This window comes from Phalacrocorax carbo, chromosome 1 (assembly GCF_963921805.1).
Source record: "Phalacrocorax carbo chromosome 1, bPhaCar2.1, whole genome shotgun sequence".
NCBI lineage: Eukaryota > Metazoa > Chordata > Aves > Suliformes > Phalacrocoracidae > Phalacrocorax > Phalacrocorax carbo.
The window spans coordinates 114,378,597-114,400,692 of NC_087513.1; the positions used below are offsets into that span (position 1 = coordinate 114,378,597).

Below are 22,096 nucleotides of genomic sequence, written 5' to 3' on the forward strand. Positions count from 1 at the left end.
ATATAAATCAGGATCTCAGTCTGAAAATGAGACGCTGGTGGAGACAGAAATGCGTCACAATTTGTCAGAGCAACTTGTCCAATATAAATGGTTTCAGAATATATATATCTTTAATGAAGTAATTGCACACATCTTTTCATAGGAACCTCACATTACAGAATAAACAAAAAATATTGTTCATTCTTTGTACTTCATTACTTTAAATAATTTATGTAACACTCTAGGAAGTGTGAAATATCACAGCATCAAAGATAGCTGAAGGACAGGGACACTAACATCAAAGAAGTTTAAAATCCTTGTAAAGAGGTACAGGACTTGACGTTTAGTAGTAACTACTGGCATTGCAAATTAAAGCACAAGTTTTCATGTCTGTTAACAGCTGTGAACTCAATATTATTTTATATATTGAATCTCTTTCATGAAAAAGAAAAATTTAGATGTAATCAAGCACAAAAAGTTTGTGCTTTTTCCAAATTACCTGTTAAGTGCGTAGCATCCTGCTTCTGAGCACACAACTGGAAGATGGTAAGCAGCAAGTCTTCTGAGGATGGCATCAGTAAACACCCTTTAACTGAGCTGAAAAAGCTTGAGGCTACATCGCAGATAAAAGATACTGACGGTTCAGTATTTCCAGCTTCAGAAAGATCCTTAGCTTTAGACAGAGCTGCCTGAAGTTTATCAATAATCCTTTCAACAAAAGTTTCCCCAATCAAAGACTCTGTTGGGGAAAGGAAAAAGATAGCATGCTTTGGCTACCTGATAAACATGATCATTCAAAGGCATCAGATTGCCATGTACTGATTTGGTTTTCCTTTACTAATTTTGAATGCAAAATAAAGGGCAAAGTAGTTTCAGTTTAACGTATACACCTAAGTCCTCTTTCTTATTCCACAGCCATCTAGGATCACCCAGCCAAAGTTTCATATTGCCAAGCATCCCTTCTCTAAACCAGCTGAAGCAGCTTAGACAAAAGGTATATAAAAGAGCAAGTGCAGAATGAACCCTTTCCCTTTTATGCCTTCTTCACTTCTGACAATCAATTGTGAGCCGGAGATTACACCTGGACCTCTGTATATAATTAACCCAGCCAGACCAATCTTCCATGAATATGCTTAGTCCCTTTCTCACTGGACTGAAGTAGGCTTATCCCATTTATCCTCAAACTCCACAGCATCCTGTGGCAATGAGTCCCATTATTTAATTATGAACTATATGAAGAAGTACACTTTTCTCTTTCCTCAAGCCTGTTATCTAAGCATCTGTAAGCAACCTCAGGCTCTTCCGTTTAAAGAAACAATGAAAGATTTCTTCCTATTTGCTTTTTCCATACAAATTATGATTTTATGCCTCTTTACCACAACCCCATCCCCAATCACTTTCACTGCAAGATAAAATATTCTAGTCTGTTTATTGCTTCTATAAGCAGAAGCCATTGTATTTGCCATCTTTCTTTACCATCCCCGCCATCTTTCTATGGGCATACACTAATTCTATCACACCTTTTTTTCGAAGCATATAAGTGAACAAGAATATTGTAGTGACCAAAACTACAGGCAGTATTCAAGATATTGACACACCAATGCTATAACAATTTTCATTTGTCCTCCGTTCTTTACACAGCAGCTCTTAATAACCTGTTGTCACAGTTTTAGCTGGGATAGAGTTAATTTTCTTCACTGCAGCTGGCACAGTGCTGTGTTTTGGACTTAGTATGAAAATGATGTTGATAACACACCGATGTTTTAGTTGTTGCTGGGTAGTGCTTCTACTAGTCGAGGATTCTTCCAGCTCCCCGTGCTCTGCCAGGTGCACAAGAAGCTGGGAAAGGAGGGGGCACAGCCAAGACAGCTGATCCAAACTGGCCAAAGAGATATTCCATATCATATGACATCATGCACCGTACATCAACTGGGGGAGTTGGCTGGGGGAAGCAGTGATCATGGCTCAGGGACTGGCGGCATCAGTTGGCAGGTGATGAGTGGCTTCATCACTTGTTTTTCCCCCACCAGGTTTCATTTCTCTTTCTTTTTATTTTCCTTTCCATTATATTATCATTATTATTGTTGTTGTTATTATCCTAATCATTATCATTACCATTATTGCTGTTACTATTTTATTTTAATTATTAAACTGTTCTTATCTCAACCCACGAGTTTTCTTGCTTTTGCTCTTCCAATTCTCTCCCCCACGGGGTGGGGGAGTGAGCAGGCAGCTGTGTGGTGCTCAGTTGCTGACTGGGGCTAAACCACAACACCTGTATTCCCTTTTTACTGTGGAGCACCAACTTGCCACTTACAGGGAACCATCACAATGACTGAAGATCTCTCTTCTGAATTCTAACAGCTCAGAGCCTACCATTGAACACATACAGTTACGACTGTTTTCTTCCCATGTATACTTTTGACATTTATTGGCTTTGAAATTCATTTGTAATTGTATGAGTTAATCATTCAGTATCACAACACACTGCTACAGCTCCTGGAAACTTCAGTTTTGATGGCTCTGAATAACTTAATCAAAAACAATTATCATGCTTTTAGTATTTATCCTTTTTCCCTCTTTAATTCCTATCATCTGATAGGTTACTGATCATTGAAAGGCCCTTCCATTTACTCCATGACAGTTTACCTTGAGAAACTTAGACATGAGGTCTCATCAAAAATCTTTTTGAAAGTCCACATACTCTATTTTGGCCTAAATCACTAAGTCAAGAACCACCATAGTTCTGGAAGATCTCTTAGACTTCATCCAACATTCATTAAAAACAGATCACCCAGCACCCAGCACAAAACAAATACCTGAGCTCAGCAGCTCAGCAATACCTCCAGCTCTGAAGCCAAAAATCAAAGTCTCTGAGCAATCAGCCCTAGGGCACCACTGACTCACAAGTGAGCAAGTTTGTTGAACTCTCTCTGGAGGGAAGGAACAGCTTTTCCTGATGCTTCTCTACATCAAAAGTTCCAGTAACAGAAATCACAATCTTACAACACCCTCAGCACGCACTATCTAAGAACATCCACTGCAGTCAACTTGTGTGCATCTTGAAACCTCAAAGCACCACAATGTGACCGGCGTTCAGATAAACTTAAGTATGTTACCTCAGGGATCAAAGCAAGTGCTGAGTTTAACAAAACACCAATGGCAAGTTTACATGGAAAACACCAAGAAAATCCCATGCCACTAGAAGTCATATCAGATACCACAAAACACAAGGAAGAAATGAAATAGGATGTTATTAATAAAAAATACATTACATATACAGCATAAGTACACACACACTGTTTTTGAAATACATTAATCAAACTGAAAATGGCTCAAAGCAATTCACAGATCCTGTAACAAGGCATTACCAACACACACACGGGTCCACAACTGTTGATTGTTGATATTCTAGTTTTGATGGTAAATTACAGACAGTACGGTTTAAAAATTAGTATTATTTTGCAGCACATTAGCTAATAAAACAAACTTACTTAATGTTCCTCAAATTTTCCTAACAAATCTGAATCTGTTCTTTAAACACTGACCTTTTTTAGCAACACAGACCAAAAAAATCGCAATGTCACTGCTGCAAGTTAGTGTTTACAAAATTAAACTGGACATGGTTAATTGGGGTAGGTAAGGAAAAAAAAAGCCTAGATGTTACAAATTAAGTGTTCTGGATGACCTCAAATTCCTTTCAACCTTCTACAAAGCATCAGTGCGGTATTTACACTTCACAAACTCAAAGGAATAAATACACTTACCATTTTTAATGTGTTGTGACAACACTAAGCTGAGGAGGGTCCACCTTTCTGAAGGGGATGATTCTGATGAGGCGGCTATAGGTTTTAAACCCAGATGACAGAGGTCATCTGCCAGCATTACAAGTCTTTCTCCAAGTGTATCTCCTTTCAGCCAGTCAGAGACTAAGGAAAGTTTTGTTGAGCTTGAGCATGCCTGAGCCACAAGAAAATAATTCCAATAACCTTTTGAGAGTATTAACTTTTATTACTAACTAAGCATAAGATCAATTTGTCAAAGCTGCACACAGAGTGGTAATCATATAATCTGTCATAAACAATAAGACTCAGGTGTTTATGTCTGCCAACAATCCCCCCAACTTTCTTTTTGGTCAGAGACAGCAACTTATGGCTAGATCAGACCTTCTGAAAGCTCTTCGTTTTCCTTTTCTCCAACTATAGAGCCTGTGGAATGCTTACATTGGATGACAAGGTTGTCTGAAATAAAATATATTTACAACATAAAATCTATTTACAGTATCTGAATTTTTCTAAAAAGAAATGGAAGGTCACAAATCAGAAAAACAGTAGATAAGCCATTTTAAGTTACAAAACCATAAAAACTGAGGATTCCTAAAATACACAGTATCTGTGAGGAAAGATATTATGGTCAATGCACTGGATTGTAAGCCAAGTGCTATAAGTTCTTGTCCAAAAATTTGTAATACAGTTCATACTTCATCCCAGGCAATCACTTAAATGTCAGTCTCTCAATATCCCGTGTGAAAAAATGGTATACTGTCTTCTCCTTGTTAGCATGATGATACAAATAATCATTTAAATTATTGGTCTAATACCCAGCCCCATTCTCTCTAGCTTAGAAGGGATGACCAGAAACAAATCAGGAATCCCCCTGGCTCAAAAAGCAAACTGACCAAAAATAAGGGACAAAGATGCTTTTGTTTTGGTATCATCATTTCATTTCTAAGACTGTCCCCAGATTAAATGCAGTTAAAACAAACAACACTCTGAAACTATTACTACAAGATTTTAAAACTATGGAAATGATCACTACTTAAATAATAATAATTAAAAAAGAAGTAATTCAAACACATGTAATTCTCAAAGCTAACACCAAGGAAATAATCAAAAACATGCAAAACACAAAGTCTTTACAGGTACCTTTTCAATTATCTGCAGAAAAATAATCCATTTCAGATCCATCTGAAAAGAAAAACAAAATTCCACAGTATTTAACACATTCTTTGCTGAGTAGGAAGCATTTAATATAATTTTAACTCTTTATTATTTTACAACTTTATTTTCTGCAGGGGATCAGCAAAAGTTGCTAAGTTTCAGTAACAAAATTATTTATTATATTATTTTTGGCTTCCAAGTGTTTCTCTACCACACATGTCAACAAGGGACTGTATTTATAAGAAAGGCCACCAATGACTAGTATAAAAGCACGCTGTACGAAGGAGCAAGAACAGATAAATTCTGATGTTACCTTATTAATGATTTATACCATATAGAAAGGGACATGTCATAACCTTTCACCCCAACAGTGCCATGTCAACCTTTCCTAAATCTACTGACCTTACGCTGAACTTATCCAAGGTCATGTAGAAGATCTTCCATTTCACAGCCCCAGAATAAAACGAATAACCAACCACAGCCCACAAGAAGAGTGGTCACTTTGATAAAAACTAATAACAAAACGTAGAAGAGTCATACCTTCGTTAAATCATCAAGAACGATTTTCCTCTCACCATTACCGTTGCAACAATCAAGCACACTGTACAAAATATCAACCAGAAAATGGGTGTCTTTCCGCCAGTCTTCTTTCAGCCAAGTTATTAAATTCATATACAGAAACTGTACAGATGGACTTTCATGGTGAGCTTTCATTTCCTTTCGGGATTCAGCCTGACCAGAGCTTGCATCATTTCCCTGCTCTAAAAGTACTTGAAAAACTCTATTTGAAGAAAACGATTTGAGCAGGGCAGAGAGAAATTTCAAATGCTGTTCTGACTTCTGTTCATTGACATACACAATACTTAGTTCAGCAAGGCTGCAGACTAAATTTTCTAAAGGCTCTTTCCTCAGAAGTGAATAATGCTGCAAGTCAGACTGTATTTCAGAGTCACTGTTTCTCACTTCCGTGAGCTTTCCATTCTCTGTGTTTCTTTCAGATTCATCCTCATCAGTAAATCTGATTTTGAGAGATCTTCTGCTATTTGGTTTTGTAGCACTCTTTGGATTCTGAATAATTTCTAGCATACCAGATATAGCAAACAATGATTTCTCATGAGCGTCCAACTTATCGACATGAAGTATACACATTTTTAAAAGATGGTCCCAAAAATATGACAACAGTTTCTGGAAAACTTCATCTGTGCCGTCATCATTGGAAAGTTCTGCTTTAGCTTCCCAGGAGCTCAGCGTTTCTGCTATTTGATAGAATAACAGTCCATTTTGTAACCTGGGCTCCTTAAGTACAGCATCGGTAAGGGGAATTAGCTATAAAGACAAAAAAATATTAAAGTACAGTAATCCCACTAGATTATAATTCTATTCTTTATAATACTTGGAAATTCAATAATTTTGAAGAACGTTACAGAAGCAATTCCGAAAACATCGGAATTACTCATGCTTGAATACTTAATAAAAATATACAGGGTAGGATGTTTGGGTTTTAGTTTTGTATTGGTTGGTTTGGGGTTTTCTTAATACAATTTAAATGGCACATTAAAAGGGATGATTTTATAGGAAGGAAAAAAAATTACTAAATTCAGTAAGTTGGGTTGGTTTTGGTTGTGTTTTTTTTTTTCCATAAAAACTAGTGAGACTTTCAACAGAGAAGTAAATCCTCACGGAAATTGATGTTTTTCTTTAACTTTGAATTATTGAGTGTACACATAACAATATTAAGTAACTCTAATATATACCTGGTCACATATAAGCATTTGATGAATTTGCCTTTGGTCATCTTCTTTGTCTGTTTTCTGTAGTATGGCAAAGCGCAGACATTCCATAAATGCAGTTATAATTGCTGAACTTTCTGAAGGGCTGGCTATCACTCGCTCACTTGACAACCTATTGAAAGGCAACATCAAAGGCAGGGCACGCTCAGTCACCTGTGCTTCTGAGAAACCCAGTACATACGTAAAGAATGTAACCTTGATTGTGTTGTTCTTATCCAGACAACACCAATATGAGAATACAGAATAATAAAATCATTGATAGGAGTCAGATCAAAACCAGTTCAATAGGACATATTCAAAGAGTCAAAACAATCAATCTAGGCATTTAATATAACTTATATTAAAATAATTTTTTCATCCAGTTTTAGCATTCATCAAAAATATCTATGTAATTAGAGGAAACATATCCAGTGAAGAATACTGTCTACTGTTTCAGCTGTTTGTCAAAACTCCTTGTCTTTGTTGTTGGTTTTTTTTTTTTTTTTTTTTTTTTTTTTTACACACACCAGAGGTTTAGAAGGCGTCACTTTCTGACATTAAAGAAAAAAAAAAAAAAACCACAGAAAAACCCACCAAAAGACAGTTCCACCATAGCCAGTTTGTGTCTAAGCAACTGTGATTTGTTTGTTTTTTAATGAAAATTAGACCACACAAATCACCATACAAATATTACAACTGTTTTACTACTTACAATAAAATTCTGTATACTCTTCAAAACCAACCCATATATAAGTCTCTTCTCCAAGAGCTCTGCTAATGGCCACGCCAACATCAATCGAGAATTGATTTTTGTTTAAGTTACATTTTAGTCTTTCATAAAATAACTTTCGTATGCTTTTGAGTACACAATGCACATGCATCTATTTAAAACAGATTTGGTAGAAAGTTGGTTTTGATGTATTTTAAAGGCAAAAAATTATACCAGTTTTAAACCTTTAAAAATCAGTATCATAAGAATTAAAGTTCCTGCATATAGGAAGTTTCACAAACCACAATCACAATGCTAATCCCCAATAATCTCTGTAGTAATTACATACTGGTGAGAAGAGCCTGGTATCTTCAAAGCTGCTCTTAATTTCTCCTATTTCCAAATGTAAAAGAGACCTATTTCAAATAAATAAACAAACATACTTGTGGTTCATACCCTTGAATCATATTGCTGAAAAAAGTTCTGAAATATTCCAGCTTTGGTTCTGCAATGCCAGGAGGTACCTTGCTAATGAACGGCAAGAGATTTGGGTATATAACAGTAGCTAGCCCTCGTCCGCCTTCTCGAAGCACTGTCCACAGCTTTGGCAGAACTCCCTTTTTGGCATTTACATGACTCCAACAGTCCTACAGAAACAAATACATTTTTTGTAAATTAAATGTTGCCTAGGAGGAACTCCCAAGCTAAACATTTACCTCCATAAGGTGTAGCTGAAACAAGTTGCTGTAAAGTTTAAATTCACTTGCCAGTATTTTTAAATATTACTTTCTCCCTATTTCAGCTTGTGAATTTAAGTTAACATGATAAAACTGTTTTTGTATTGTTTAAGGTCAATGGACCTTCTTTGTTAGCAAACTGCAATTAAAAGCTTCTCTTTAATACCACTCTAAGGATACTTTACAAAAATCTTCATTGTAACTGGTCCGCTATTTAATTCTGAGTTCTTATTATCAAGAATATGCAATGATTTCAAAATCCTAACTTTAGAAGCATCACTAACTTCAAAACTCCCCTCAAAAAATATTCTGATCGTTACAAAATACCTTGGCATGTTCCCCTCACACCCCAAAATTTTTTGTCATCTAATCAGATTTTTCATAGTTCCAGATACCTATATTTATAGCAAGTTGAACAAAGATCTTTTTTTCCCCCCATAAACTGTTACTGTTTATACCCACAGTTACAAAAGAGATCTGCAGCATTAAACCCTCAAAGAATCCCAGTCTATGGCAACACCACTCATCCTGCTAATAAATTCAAAGCTGGTCTTTTACTTCAAACTTAAAAAGAAAAAAAAAATTACAGAACCAAGCATTTAAGTAGAAGGTGAAACAAACCAACCAAAAATGCACTGCACATTATTTTTGTAACTGTCTTTAACCAAGAAAAGGTTTTTCAGTATTATTTTACTTATAACTATTTTTAATCAAAGGGATTCAGATTAATTTAGTAAAACTTATAAACCAACCCTGGACACATGCTGGACACAATATATTTGAAAGTTACGCTAAAACCTGAAGGAAGAGGGAGCATGTAGCATTGATAAGTTCATGTTATTAATCATAGAGAAAACCCAGTCAAGCTGTTCTTCCTAATGCTACACGGAGAACAATGGCACTTGATGAAAAGCTAAATCCGAGCGAAATATCTGCCCCTTAGGTTTCCTGCATTACCTCAATAGTGGCGATAGCATAAAGTACAGCTTCCCAAAGAGCAGGACACACCACTGCATCACTGTCGTCAATACTGAGAAGAACAGCAGGACAAACTCTTGGTGCTTCAGTTTTCACCAGCTCAGGCAAGTACTGGCAAAAAGCAGAAGCCAGCTCAAAGAAAGCTGAGCGAACCTGACATTGGCCACAGAAAAACAAAATTTTAGTCAAATGACAACACTTTGACACTACATGTTGTTTATAACATTCCTTTTGAAGTCACCATAACTTACAACATGCAGTCCCCATATTTTATCACATCAGCAAAGGCTTAAATATTATTAAAAATAAAGGAAAATAAAGTATTCAATAAGCCTGATTAATATTTTAAATAATTTGCTTAGTGATAAAATGCTTATCAAAAAATTTATTTTAATTTACTTCTCAAAAGGCATGTTTTCCCAGGAGCAGCTTAAAACTTTTAACAAAATACTACCAGAACCAATTCATCGCTCTATGCACTACTGGTCTTAGCAGACCAAAGACCAACGAAATCGTTTAAAAAAATGAAAAACCAAAATCACATGCAGCAAGCTGACACAGTTTGTGTCTTTCACATGAATTTGAAATGACAGCAGATTTCCAAGAAGTAGATGATGGTGACACGGAAGCAACAAATTAGCCTAGTGGGCAAATTTTAGAGCAATATTACCTATTTAAGGCCTAGAAATTTGAAGGCCGTTTCAAACGTAATTCAGCAAAGTACAAAGGTCATCCCTGTAGGATACAAGTAACTAATACTTGCTTAGGTTCAGCGTATTACCTTTAACTAAAAACAACCAAAACAAAGAAGAAATTAAAAAGTCACCTGTGGTATGCTGTGTTTGCTGTATTTCCAAAATTTGTTTTGGGACAGAAGTAACATTAACTTTTCCTCCAGTGAATGCATCTCTTTCTTTGGCAACATGCTAAGCAACTTTTTTAAAGCTAACAAGGAACAGGTCAGAATCCGGAAAAATTTGGCCTCCCTTTCTTCCTCTGGTACAGTTCTCAGAAACAAAAAAGAAACAAAACAAAAAAAGTGAACCATAAATAAATCAGTAGGCTTCTCAAGCTTTTCTAAACTAAACGTTCTTCAGCTTTTCTGTGTTCTTTTGATTTCAGATGCCAGCAATGTAAACATGTAAACTTTCCATAGGTTCTAATGCCAACAGATTACATTATGAACTGTTAGAAAAAGAGTTTCAAGTCATCTCATCTTCCAGCAGAAGAGCTGAAACAAGAACTAGACAACTGATAACACTTTCAAAAGGATTTATACTTAGTCCCAAAGGGAGTTGCTGGGATCTAGACTCAAATAACTATTCTGTCTCTTGAAACAAAACTAAATTCACTACCTCTAGGGACAGACAACCTAGTACAGACCAAGACTTAAACCATGCACGTTAAAGCAGGCTAACATACTGGGGATCACTGAGCGTATCAGGTGTTTCTTTCAGAAGGTGATCCTGAAGTACCTAGGGGAAAAAAAATACATATACACACATGAGAATCCAATATTTATATGTGAATGATATAGTCTATATATTATTCAGAAACAGCTGTACAGTAAACCTTCACAACCTCTGAGCTGAGTCTTTTAAACACATTTTAGACATGCTAGTGAACGATAACATAATTTAATTGACTCCAGCTGAACATAGTAGCTGTGGTACTGTTTAAATCAAAACTTCATAATACTTTGTAAGTTGCATTTCCATGACATCAGGCTTCTGGTAAAAAGAAGCCAAACTGAAACAAAACAAAACGGTTAAGTTTGCATATGGCGGGCCAGCAATGCAAACTTTCACCTTCTTAAATTCAGTCAATTCAGTTTCATATATGGCTAGCAGAAAAGCATTAACCTTGGACAGAAGTAAACTCGTAGAGGCTCTCTGAAACACGGCTCAGCATTCTTTAATCCTCCACCACTGCAGCTAAACTACTCCAGCATCATTATTCCATCTGTCAGCAACATTACGTGATGACTGAGCATCATTACGCAGAAATGCATACAAGAAAATTCACTTCATATTCATTCCTCTGGTTTTAGTCATTCTAACTGCAAGTCAAAACAGCAGAGGATGTGTCTTTGCCTCAGTCTCCTCTTCACATGAGCAGGAGCAAAGCATCAGGTGAGAAAGAAATTTAACCATGAAGAATAGATAGGGGCAGGATGAGTTTTAAACTTGTAATAAAATTTGACATACATTCAACACAAAGCCTTAAAGAAATACATAAGTATAAACTCACATTAAGAATTTCATCTTTACAGAATGCTAAGGCTTCAGGTTGTTTGCTTGAAGGAAAAGCTTTTTCAAAAGCTACTTTTGCAGCAGAAGCAGCAGGGGAGTAAGTGTCACATTGAGCAATCAGCCAGTATCCCATGATACTTTTTAGGTAAGGAGCTAAGTGTTTCTTTACTTTGAGAATCAGTTGCTCAAAAGATTGCTGAGTTGCTTCTCGCACACGGCGATCATGATCCTGTTTAAGAAAAAATAAAGGAAGGAAAAAAAAAGATGAAGGTTTATTGTTTTAAGAAATGTACCTCTGATGCTGGCTGTGATCAGAATTGGTGAGATTGGTCATCATCAGTAAGATCATTTGATGATCAGAAGTGATGATCAAAAAAAAAAGCTGTCTCTCAGTTTAGCCATTTTTGCAATTAATTGGGCTATATAGATCTGAAAATACACAACAACAACGACAATAAAAAGTCTTGGTATCCCTAGATAACGGAGAGAGTCCTAACTTAGCAGCATATTCCTGACATGTTGTACATTGAAAATGATAACCTTTTCCTGACATTCCTAACTAGAGTTCCTATTTGCATTTTATACAAACATTTAACAGAAAGACAAGAGGCAAAAGGAACAGGAAGCCCTGAAGACTCTTTTTGGATTAAAATGACCATAAGCCTACACAAGTTCATTATCCATTATTTGCATATGAATTTACATCATCATGATTTTCTATGCTCTTGGCTCCTGAAAGAAACACTGGGAATCGCTCCAACTGATCAGAACAGTGATTCATTTTATCCAATACCACGTTTCTAACAGTAGCCAGTCCAGATAGTTTGGAGATACATTAAATATAAATAGATCAGAAAATTATGGATTATCTGGCTACGCATGGTCTTTTCATGTTCGGAGGGGGTTTTTGTGGTTTTTTTTTTCTGTTTGCTTTTTTTAAAAAAAATATTGTCAGGTCCAGTATTAGTCCAAGATCAAAAAGATTTATAATTATATTAACTGAACACTACATTCTCTTCAGCTCTTCTAGAATCTACATAAAATAACTTTTCATGAGAAGAAATATCTTGTCACGTTTTCAACATAAAGGTCTAACAAACAGCTATCTCTACCCAGCAAGTACAGCCCAGGTATCAGCAGTTCAAGATTCCACCCACTGCCAATACTGAAACAGCTCCAGAATAAAGAACACTACTTTCCTTCAACTTCATGTTTTTCCTAGAGTAAGTCAGTAATTCCAACAAAGTTAGGTATATCAATAAAGACTGCCTTAGAGGTTTTCACAGGAAGTATCCAGCTAAGTTTTTCATTTTGATACTTTAATACTTACTAGTGAGATCTTACAATAAATTCTTGGCCAGTAAGGAAGAACACCTTTAACAACTTCTGCTTCTCTCTCTTTGCACATTGTCCCAAATTCTTGCATAGCCTAAAACCAAGATATCAAGAGCATTATTTAAGAAGATAGATACGTTCTGTAATTTACCAGCTCCTACCAGATACTGCAATCCTCTTTTTCAAAAATCAGCTGCTGTCTTGCAACTGAGCATCTATAGAGTTAATTTTGCTCTGCCAGCATTGTGTGATGGACTGCAGTTCCAGCTACCTAGATATATTCATCTTCCATCCTTAAAAAAAAATGTATTGTTTTCCAATTAAAAAAGTTATGCGGGACGAAGGAGACACCTACTTTTAATTTTGTTGTGATATCCCTTTTAGAAAGTTTTCGCAACACCATTCGAAAATCAGCATCCACAAGGCTGTCTATTTCCTCTGCTCCTTGTACTGCAGGAACATATCCTAGATCACTCTGAGATGTTCCAAAGCCAATAAACCCAGGCACTGTTCCACGTTCTTTGGCGAGGAGCTCTGCAGCTCGGCCACTGCTAGAAGGCTAACAAAAAAACAGGGACAGAAGTCAGTGATCTATTTCAGTCATTTTTGTCATTTTGTCATTTTGCACAAATCATGCGTTTGAAATAATGATCCTATTTATATTGTATAATTAACGTCTTATTTAAAACAAAGTCTCACAAAAAAAGGCCACTTATGCTTTAAAGTTTGACCTGGAAAATTATTCTTCTCTATAGAATGAGCATTCCCTTATCCTATAGTGATTTTAATGCCTTGGATTCGGAGAGAATTAAATAGCTGTCTACCTTGCCTGGCCTCTCGAAGGACCCTTCTGCTATGGGGTTGCTGAAGGTCAAAAAACAACAGGTGCCAATCGCCATCACAACAGTGCACTGGCAGCAATATCGCACCAACAGAGATTCCCTGATTCTCATCCATGAGCTTATTCAACGACTAGAAAGCCAAGGAGTCATCAGTAAGACCCACTCACCCCTTAACAGTCCCATATGACCAGTCCGGAAGTCTAATGGAGAGTGGAGGCTAACAGTAGACTATCATGGCCTGAACAAAGTCACACCACCACTGAGTGCTGCTGTGCCAGACATGCTAGAACTTCAATATGAACTGGAGTCCAAGGCAGCCAAGTGGTATGCCACAACTGATATCGCTAATGCATTCTTCTCAATCCCTCTGGCAGCAGAGTGCAGGCCACAGTTTGCTTTCACATGGAGGGGTGTCCAGTACACCTGGAATCAACTGCCCCAGGCGTGGAAACACAGTCCTACCATTTGCCATGGACTGATCCATAATGCTTTGGAACAAGATGGAGCTCTGGAACACCTTCAATACATTGATGACATCATCGTGTGGGGCAATACAGCAGAACAAGTTTTTGAGAAAGGGAAGAAAATAGTCCAATTCCTTCTGAAAGCCGGTTTTGCCATAAAACAAAGTAAAGTTAAGGGACCCGCACAAGAGATCCAGTTCTTAGGAATCAAATGGCAAGATGGATGTCGTCAGATCCAAATGGATGTGATCAACAAAATAGCAGCCATGTCTCCACCAATTAGCAAAAAGGAAACACAAGATTTCTTGGGCGTTGTGGGGTTTTGGAGAACGCATATGCCAAATTACAGTCTGACTGTAAGACCTCTCTATCAAGTGACCCGGAAGAAGAATGATTTCAAATGGGGCTGTGAGCAACAACAAGCCTTTGAACAGATTAAACAGAAGATAGTTCATGCAGTAGCCCTTGGCCAGTCCGGGCAGGACAAGATGTAAAGAATGTGCTCTACACCGCAGCCGGGGAGAATGGCCCTACCTGGAGCCTCTGGCAGAAAGCACCAGGGGAGACCCAGGGTTGACCCCCAGGGTTTTGGAGTCGGGGATACAGAGGGTCCGAAGCCCGCTATACTCCAACTGAAAAAGAGATATTGGCAGCATATGAAGGGGTTCGAGCTGCTTCAGAAGTGGTTGGTACTGAAGCACAGCTCCTCCTGGTACCCCAACTTCCAGTGCTGGGCTGGATGTTCAAACGGAGGGTCTCCTCTATGCACCATGCAACTGATGCTACGTGGAGTAAATGGGTTGCACTGATTACCCAGCGGGCTCAAGTAGGAAACCCCAGTCGCCCAGGAATCTTGGAAGTGATTATGGACTGGCCAAAAGGTAAAGACTTTGGATTATCACCAGAGGAGGAGGTGACACGTGCTGAAGAAGCCCCACTCTATAACAAACTGCCGGAAGATGAGAAGCAATACGCCCTGTTCACTGATGGGCCCTGTCGCCTTGTGGGAAAGCACCGGAGATGGAAGGCTGCTGTATGGAGTCCTACATGACAAGTAGCAGAAACTGCTGAAGGAGAAGGTGAATCGAGCCAGTTTGCAGAGGTAAAGGCCATCCAGCTGGCCTTAGACATTGCTGAATGGGAAAAGTGGCCAGTGCTCTATCTCTATACTGACTCCTGGATGGTGGCAAACGCCCTGTGGGGCTGGCTACAGCAGTGGAAGCAGAGCAACTGGCAGCGCAGAGGCAAACCCATCTGGGCTGCCACATTGTGGCAAGATATTGCTGCCCGGGTAGAGAAACTGGTTGTGAAAGTACATCACGTGGATGCTCACATCCCCAAGAGTCGGGCCACGGAAGAACATCGGAACAACCAGCAGGCGGATCAGGCTGCCAAGATTGAAGTGGCTGAGGTAGATCTGGACTGGCAACATAAGGATGAACTATTTCTAGCTCGGTGGGCCCATGACACCTCAGGTCATCAAGGGAGAGATGCAACATACAGGTGGGCTCGTGATCGAGGGGTTGACTTGACCATGGATGCTATTGCACAGGTTATCCATAAATGTGAAACATGCGCTACAATCAAGCAAGCGAAGTGGATAAAGCCTCTGTGGTATGGGGGACGATGGCTGAAATATAAATATGGGGAAGCCTGGCAAACTGACTATATCACACTCCCACAGACCCGTCAAGGCAAGCGCCATGTGCTTACAATGGTAGAAACAACGACTGGCTGGCTGGAAACATATCCTGTCCCCCACGCCACTGCCCAGAACACTATCCTGGGTCTCGAAAAACTAGTCCTGTGGCGACATGGCACCCCAGAGAGAACAGAGTCAGACAACGGGACTCACTTCTGAAACAACCTCATAGACACCTGGGCCAAAGAGCACGGCATTGAGTGGGTGTATCACATCCCCTATCACGCACCAGCCTCTGGGAAAACTGAAAGATACAGTGGACTATTAAAGACTACACTGAGAGCAATGCGGGGTGGGACATTCAAGCACTGGGATACACACTTGGCAAAAGCCACCTGGTTAGTCAACACTAGGGGATCTACCAATCGAGCTGACCCTGCCCAGCCAGAAATCCTACATACTGTGGAAGGGGATAGAGTCCCTGTGGTGCATGGAAAAAATATGCTGGGGAAAACAGCCTGGGTTCTTCCTGCCTCAGGCAAAGGCAAACCCATTCATGGGATTGCTTTTGGTCGAGGACCTGGGTGCACTTGGTGGGTGATGCGGGATGATGGAGGAGTCCAGTGTGTACCTCAAGGGGATTTGATTTTGGGTGAAAATAGCCAATGAACTGAATGGTATGCTGTTAATTGCTATATAATGTTGTATGTCATCACTACTATGGTTGCTATATGCCGTATCAATGGTATCACGGTGGAAATCTCCCAAACTAATAAAAAAATGAACTTTCATTGAACCAAGCAAGGTGCAGCTGTGATGGAACAAGGACTAACAGTGCAGCAGTGATGGAACAAGGACAGACTTCAGCATGCAACAATCCAACACCACACACCCCACCTCTCTGAAAGAATCGTACAATGGATGGAACCCAAAGTCATGGACTAAATGAACTCAATGGACATTTCACATACATTTTACAGGGGTGATCCATAGACTACGGGAACGATAAATGAAATCTGTATATTCTATTATATTAAAGGACTCTCCTAGCTTTCTACGCTCCGCCGGGTGCACAAGAAGCCGGGAGGGGAGGGGGCACAGCTAAGAGAGCAGGTTCAAACTGGCCAAAGGGATATTCCATATCATGTAACATCATGCCCAGTATGTTAACTGGGAGGAGCTGGCCGGGGGGGCAGGCAGCAATTGCGGCTCCAGGATGGGCAGCGTCAGTCAGAAGATGGTGAGCGGTTGTATCACTTGTGGTTCTGGTTTTTTCCCTTTTTCCATTTTCTTTTTTATGATCATTATTGCTATTATTATCATAATCAATATTATCATTATTATTCTAATTATTAAACTGTTCTTATCTCAACCCACAAGTTTCCATTTTTTGCTTTTGCTCTTCTGATTCTCTCCCCCATCCCACAGGGGTGGGGGGAGTGAGCGAGCAGCTGCGTGGTGTTCAGTTGCTGACTGGGGCTGAATCATGGCACCACCCCACAACCAGCTGATGCTGTTATGTTCTCTGTGATACCTTAAAGCCCAAATACCTTTTATTTCCTAATGACCACTGCAGTTTGAGTTTGGGGTTTGAGGGGTTTTTATTAAGTAATGACAATTTGCCTAAATTTATTGTATTTTTGTGATTTTCTTCAGGTACGTAAGCCACATTTTACCTGACTACTATATCTACAGATAAGCCATTTTTTCTGCATGTGAAACCTCAACTATAACGACGTATTTCTTTGTGTTCCCTAGTCTTCTCTAATCATAGAATTATTAAGGTTGGAAAAGACCTCTAGGATCATCAAGTCCAACTGTCAACCCAACACTCCCATGGCTCCTTAACCATGCCCTGAAGTATCACGTCTTCAGGTTTTTTGAACACCTCCAGGGATGGTGACTCCACCACCTCTCTGGGCATCCTGTGCCAATGCCTGACCACTCTTTCAGTGAAGAAATTTTTTGTAATATCCAATCTAAACCTTCCCTGACACAACTTGAGACCATTTGCTCTCATCCTATCACTAGTGACTCGGGAGGAGAGACCAACACCCACCTCACTACAACCTCCTTTGAACACATGAAAAGGAGATCTGTAGCAACCCGAACACAACACTTCATCCACAATTCTCACATCCCAAGCAAGTGCCACATACAACAGATGTCACATCACTTCAGGCCCGGTGACAAGACGGAGACACCATGACAGGTGTACTCTAAGAATCTCCACAGAAAAAAATGCACTAAACGTACTCAACGATACCTCGCCGAACTTACACCCGTGGTGATTTTAGAGTTACGCCCCCCGGCCCCTGCCCCTCCCCATGAAGGGCGCACAAACGCTGGGGGAAGCCGCAGCCACCCTGCGCTGCAGCCCGGGCTCGCCCCTGGAGCCCGACGGCGGCCCCTGCCCCAGCCCCAGCCGCCGCAGCCGGACCCCGAGGCAGCACCGCCCCCCAGCGGGGCCGGGCTCCGGCGGCCCACAGACCCCGTCCCAAGGCACTGGGAAGGCCGGCCTTCACCCGCCCGCCCGTGCCGCCAGCCCCGGCCCCGAGGCCTGGGCCCCGCCGTCCTCCCCGGCCCGGCCGCCCGCCGCCTCGCTGAGGCGGGAAGGTCGCCGCTGGAGCCACCGGCGGAGGCCGCGCGGACCTGGGCCCACGGGCGCGGCGGTCCCCAACCCGCGCGGCGCGCTCACCCGCAGGTTGCCCTTGGTTCGCTGCTTGTTCTTGCCCCCCATGGCGGCGGCGGCGGCAGAAGTTGGGCACCGGCCGGGAGAGGGCAGCTGCGCGGCCGGGGCGGGGGAGCGCGGCGCTTCCGGGGGGCGGGGCCAGGCGCGCGGCGCCCAAGGCAGCCTGCGGGGCGCCGTGGGTTACGGAATGACAGAGTGGCCGGAAGGGTTTGGGAGGGACGTCTGGAGATCATCTTATCCAGCCCCCCTGCTTAAGCAGGCACGCAGGAACGCGTCCGGGCGGGTTTTGAACGTCTCCAGGGAAGGCGACTCCACACCCTCCCTGGGCAGCCTGTGCCCCTGCTCTGGCACCCGCACAGGAAAGAAGCTTTTTCTCATGTTTTAGTGGAACTTCCTGTGTTCCACCTTGTGCCCATTGCCCCTTGGCCTGTCGTTGGGCACCACTGAAAAGGTCCAGCCCCATCCTCTTGACACCTGCCCTTCACATATTTATAAGCATTGCTAAGATCCCCCCTCAGTCTTCTCTTCCCCAGGCTGAACAAACCCAAGTCCCTCAGCCTTTCCTCATAAGGGAGATGCTCCAGTTCCCTGATCATCTTGGTAGCTCTCCGCTGGACTCTCTCCAGTAGTTCCCTGTCTTTCTTCAACTGGGGAGCCCAGAAGTGGACACAGTACTCCAAATGTGGTCTTACTAGGGCAGAGTAGAGGGGGAGGATAACCTCCCTCGACCTGCTGGCCACACTCCTTTTTATGCGGCCCAGAATATTGTTGGCCTTCTTGGCCACAAGGGCACAGTGCTGACTCAGGGTTAGCCTGCTGCCCACCAGCACTTCCAGGTCCTCCTCAACAGAGCCGCTTTCCATCAGGTCAACCCTCAACCAATACCCGTGCATGGGGTTGTTCCTCCCCAGGTGCAGGACCTTGCACTTGCTCTTGTTGAATTTCATGAGGTTCCCCTCGGCCCAACTCTCCAGCCTGCCCAGGCCTTGCTGGATGGCAGCACAGCCTTCTGGCATATAAGCCGCTCCTCCCAGTTTGATATCATCTGCCAACTTGCTGAGGGTACACTCTGTCCCTTCATCCAGGTCACTGATGACTATGTTGAACAGGACCAGACCCAGCATAGACCCCTGGGGAACACCGCTAGTTACAGGCCTCCAACCAGGCTCTGCCCTGTTGATCGTGACCCTCTGAGCTCTGCTGTTCAGCCAGTTCTTAAACCACCTCACTGTCCACTCATATAACCCACACTTCCTAAGCTTACCTGTGAGGATGTTATGGGAGACAGTGTCAAAAGCCTTGTGGAAGTCGAGGTAAACAACATCCACTGCTTTCCTTTCATCTACCCAGCCAGTCACGCCATCATAGAAGGCTGTCAGGTTGGTCAAGCATGATCTTGCCTTGGTGAATGCATGTTGACTACTTCTGATAACCTTCTTTTCCTCTATGTGCCTGGAGTTGACCTCCAGAATGAACTGTTCCATCACCTTTCCAGGGATGGAGGTGTGGCTGACTGGCCTATGGTTTCCCAGATCCTCCTTCTTGTCCTTTTTGAAGATTGGAGTGACATTGGTTACCCTCCAGTCCTCGGGCACCTCTCCTGTCCTCCATGACCTTTCAAAGATGATGGAGAGTGGTTTAGTGACAGCATCCGCCAGCTCCCTCAGCACTCATGGGTGCATCCTGTCAGGGCCCATGGATTTGTGAGGATCCAGTTTGCCTAGGTGATCTCTGACTCAGTCCTCCTCAACCAAGGGGAAGCCTTCCTTTCTCCAGATTTTCCCTCTCACCTCTGGGGGCTGGGGTGCCTGAGGGCCAGCCTTAGCAGTGAAGACAGAAGCAAAGAAGGCATTCAGTAACTCTGCCTTCTCCACATCCTGCATCACCAGGGCCCCCACCTCGTTCAGCAGTGGGCCCACAGATTCCCCAGTCTTTCTTTTACTACTGATGTGTTTGAACAAGTCCTGGTTATCTTTGACTCCTCTTGACAGATTTAGTTCCAAGTGGGCCTTGGCCTTCCTCGTTGCATCTCTGCATACCCTGACAATGTTCCTATATTCCTCCCAAGTGGCCAGTCCCTTTTTCCATATCGTGTAAACCTCCTCCTTCCATTTGAGTTTTTCTAGAAGCTCTTTGTGCATCCATGCGGGTCTCCTGGCTCCTTTGCTTGACTTCTTCCTCCTAGGGATGCACCAGTCTTGAGCTTGAAGGAAGTGGTCCTTGAATATTGACCAGCTCTCTTGGACCCCGCTACCTTTTAGAGCCCTAATCCATGGGGTTCCTCTAAGCAGGACTTTGAAGAGGCCAAAGTTGGCTCTCCTGAAGTCCAGGGTTGTAATCCTACTTGTTGCCCTGCTTCTACCACACAGGATCCTGAACTCCACCATCTCATGGTCACTGCAGCCAAGTCTACCCCCAACCCTCACATTCTCAACCAGCCCTTCCTTGTTCGTTAGTATAAGGTTGAGCAGCACTTCTCACCTCATTGGCTCCTCCACCACCTGTGTCAAAAAGTTACCCCTGATGCTCTGCAGCAGTCTCCTGGATTGCATGCGCCTCGCTGTGTTGCTTTTCCAGCAAATATACAGGTGGTTGAAGTCCCCCATGAGAACCAGGTCCTGCAACTGTGAGGCTACTTCCAGCTGTCTGTAGGAGGCCTTGTTGACTTCCTTTTCCTGATCAGGTGGCCTGTAGCAAACACCCACAACAGTGTCACCCATATTTGCCTGCCCCTTAGTTTTTACCCATAAACTCTCAACTCGTTCTTCCTCCACCCCCAGGCAGAGCTCGATACATTCCAGTTGCTCCCTCACATGAAGAGCAACTCCCCCACCTCACCTTGTTGGCTCGTCCTGTTGGCCTGTCTTTCCTAAAAAGCCTGTAGCCATCCATGGCAGCATTGCAGTCATGGGAGCTATCCCACCCTGTCTCTGTGATTGCAATGAGGTTGTGGCCCTGCAACCGCACACAGACCTTTAGTTCCTCCTGTTCATTCCCCGTGCTGCATGCGTTGGTGTACAGGTATTTTAGGGAGGTAACTGAGCACACAGGTACCCCTGGAGGGGTGCACGAGGACTCACTATAGACATGCACACCCTTGAGGTGGTTGGTCTTCTGATTGTAACCTCGTGAGGCAGCTAAGGCTCCTTTGTCGCTGCTCTGGTTGGCCTGGCTTATTCTGCCATTGGATGTGATGGCATCAGCAGTGCCACTTCGGACCCTGCCCCCCAAGTCCTTCAGTTTAAAGCCCACCTCACCAAGTTGGCCAGCCTGCTGCCGAAGATTCCCTTGCCCCTTCTGGACAAGAGGATTCCATCCCTCCTGGTGCCAGGAGGTCCTCTGGCACTGCAAGGACTGCTGGAAGTGCCAGTACCCGGGGCACCACAGGGAGAGGTGGCCCGTGCAGCCCCTCTTACTTGGAACACATCTGTAATAGACGAGCCTGTGCCGACAGGAAAATTGCAGATGGTTTAAATAGCTGCCAACATGTTGTTGTGAAATATAACAATCTAATCTAGTTGGAATATCCTTAAACTTGGTACGCGTCCATAGGTCTTAAAAGCGCAGAGGCTTCAAGCGTATTGTGGGTCCTTTATTAAGCCACAGTATTCTTGTACACGTACAAAGACTTATGATTTGGCAGTTTCAAACAGAGGCAAAGCTGCACTTGTCAAATGAAATCACTGCAAAGCATCACTACCAAAGGTGTCCCAAGTCCATACCAGAGATCCGAGTGTTAGGAATTTTACTGGATCTA

At 42.1% G+C, this 22,096-nt stretch overlaps 1 protein-coding gene across 1 annotated transcript in view; it reads right to left on the reverse strand.

The window, feature by feature from the left end:
* Positions 1–18,487, reverse strand: part of LTN1 (listerin E3 ubiquitin protein ligase 1) — a 35,034-nt gene extending 16,547 nt beyond the window's left edge. Inside the window, exons 1-13 of the mRNA XM_064470302.1 lie at positions 18,346–18,487; positions 13,055–13,258; positions 12,695–12,793; positions 11,363–11,593; positions 10,535–10,587; positions 9,939–10,119; positions 9,092–9,265; positions 7,854–8,044; positions 6,674–6,821; positions 5,460–6,245; positions 4,905–4,946; positions 3,747–3,939; positions 479–718 (exon numbers count right to left, since the gene is read on the reverse strand). Of these exons, the coding sequence (XP_064326372.1) occupies positions 479–718; positions 3,747–3,939; positions 4,905–4,946; positions 5,460–6,245; positions 6,674–6,821; positions 7,854–8,044; positions 9,092–9,265; positions 9,939–10,119; positions 10,535–10,587; positions 11,363–11,593; positions 12,695–12,793; positions 13,055–13,258; positions 18,346–18,387 (2,584 nt within the window). The 5' untranslated portion in view covers positions 18,388–18,487. The remainder of the gene's footprint in view (positions 1–478; positions 719–3,746; positions 3,940–4,904; positions 4,947–5,459; positions 6,246–6,673; positions 6,822–7,853; positions 8,045–9,091; positions 9,266–9,938; positions 10,120–10,534; positions 10,588–11,362; positions 11,594–12,694; positions 12,794–13,054; positions 13,259–18,345) is intronic.
* Between the last annotated feature and the right edge of the window lie 3,609 nt (positions 18,488–22,096).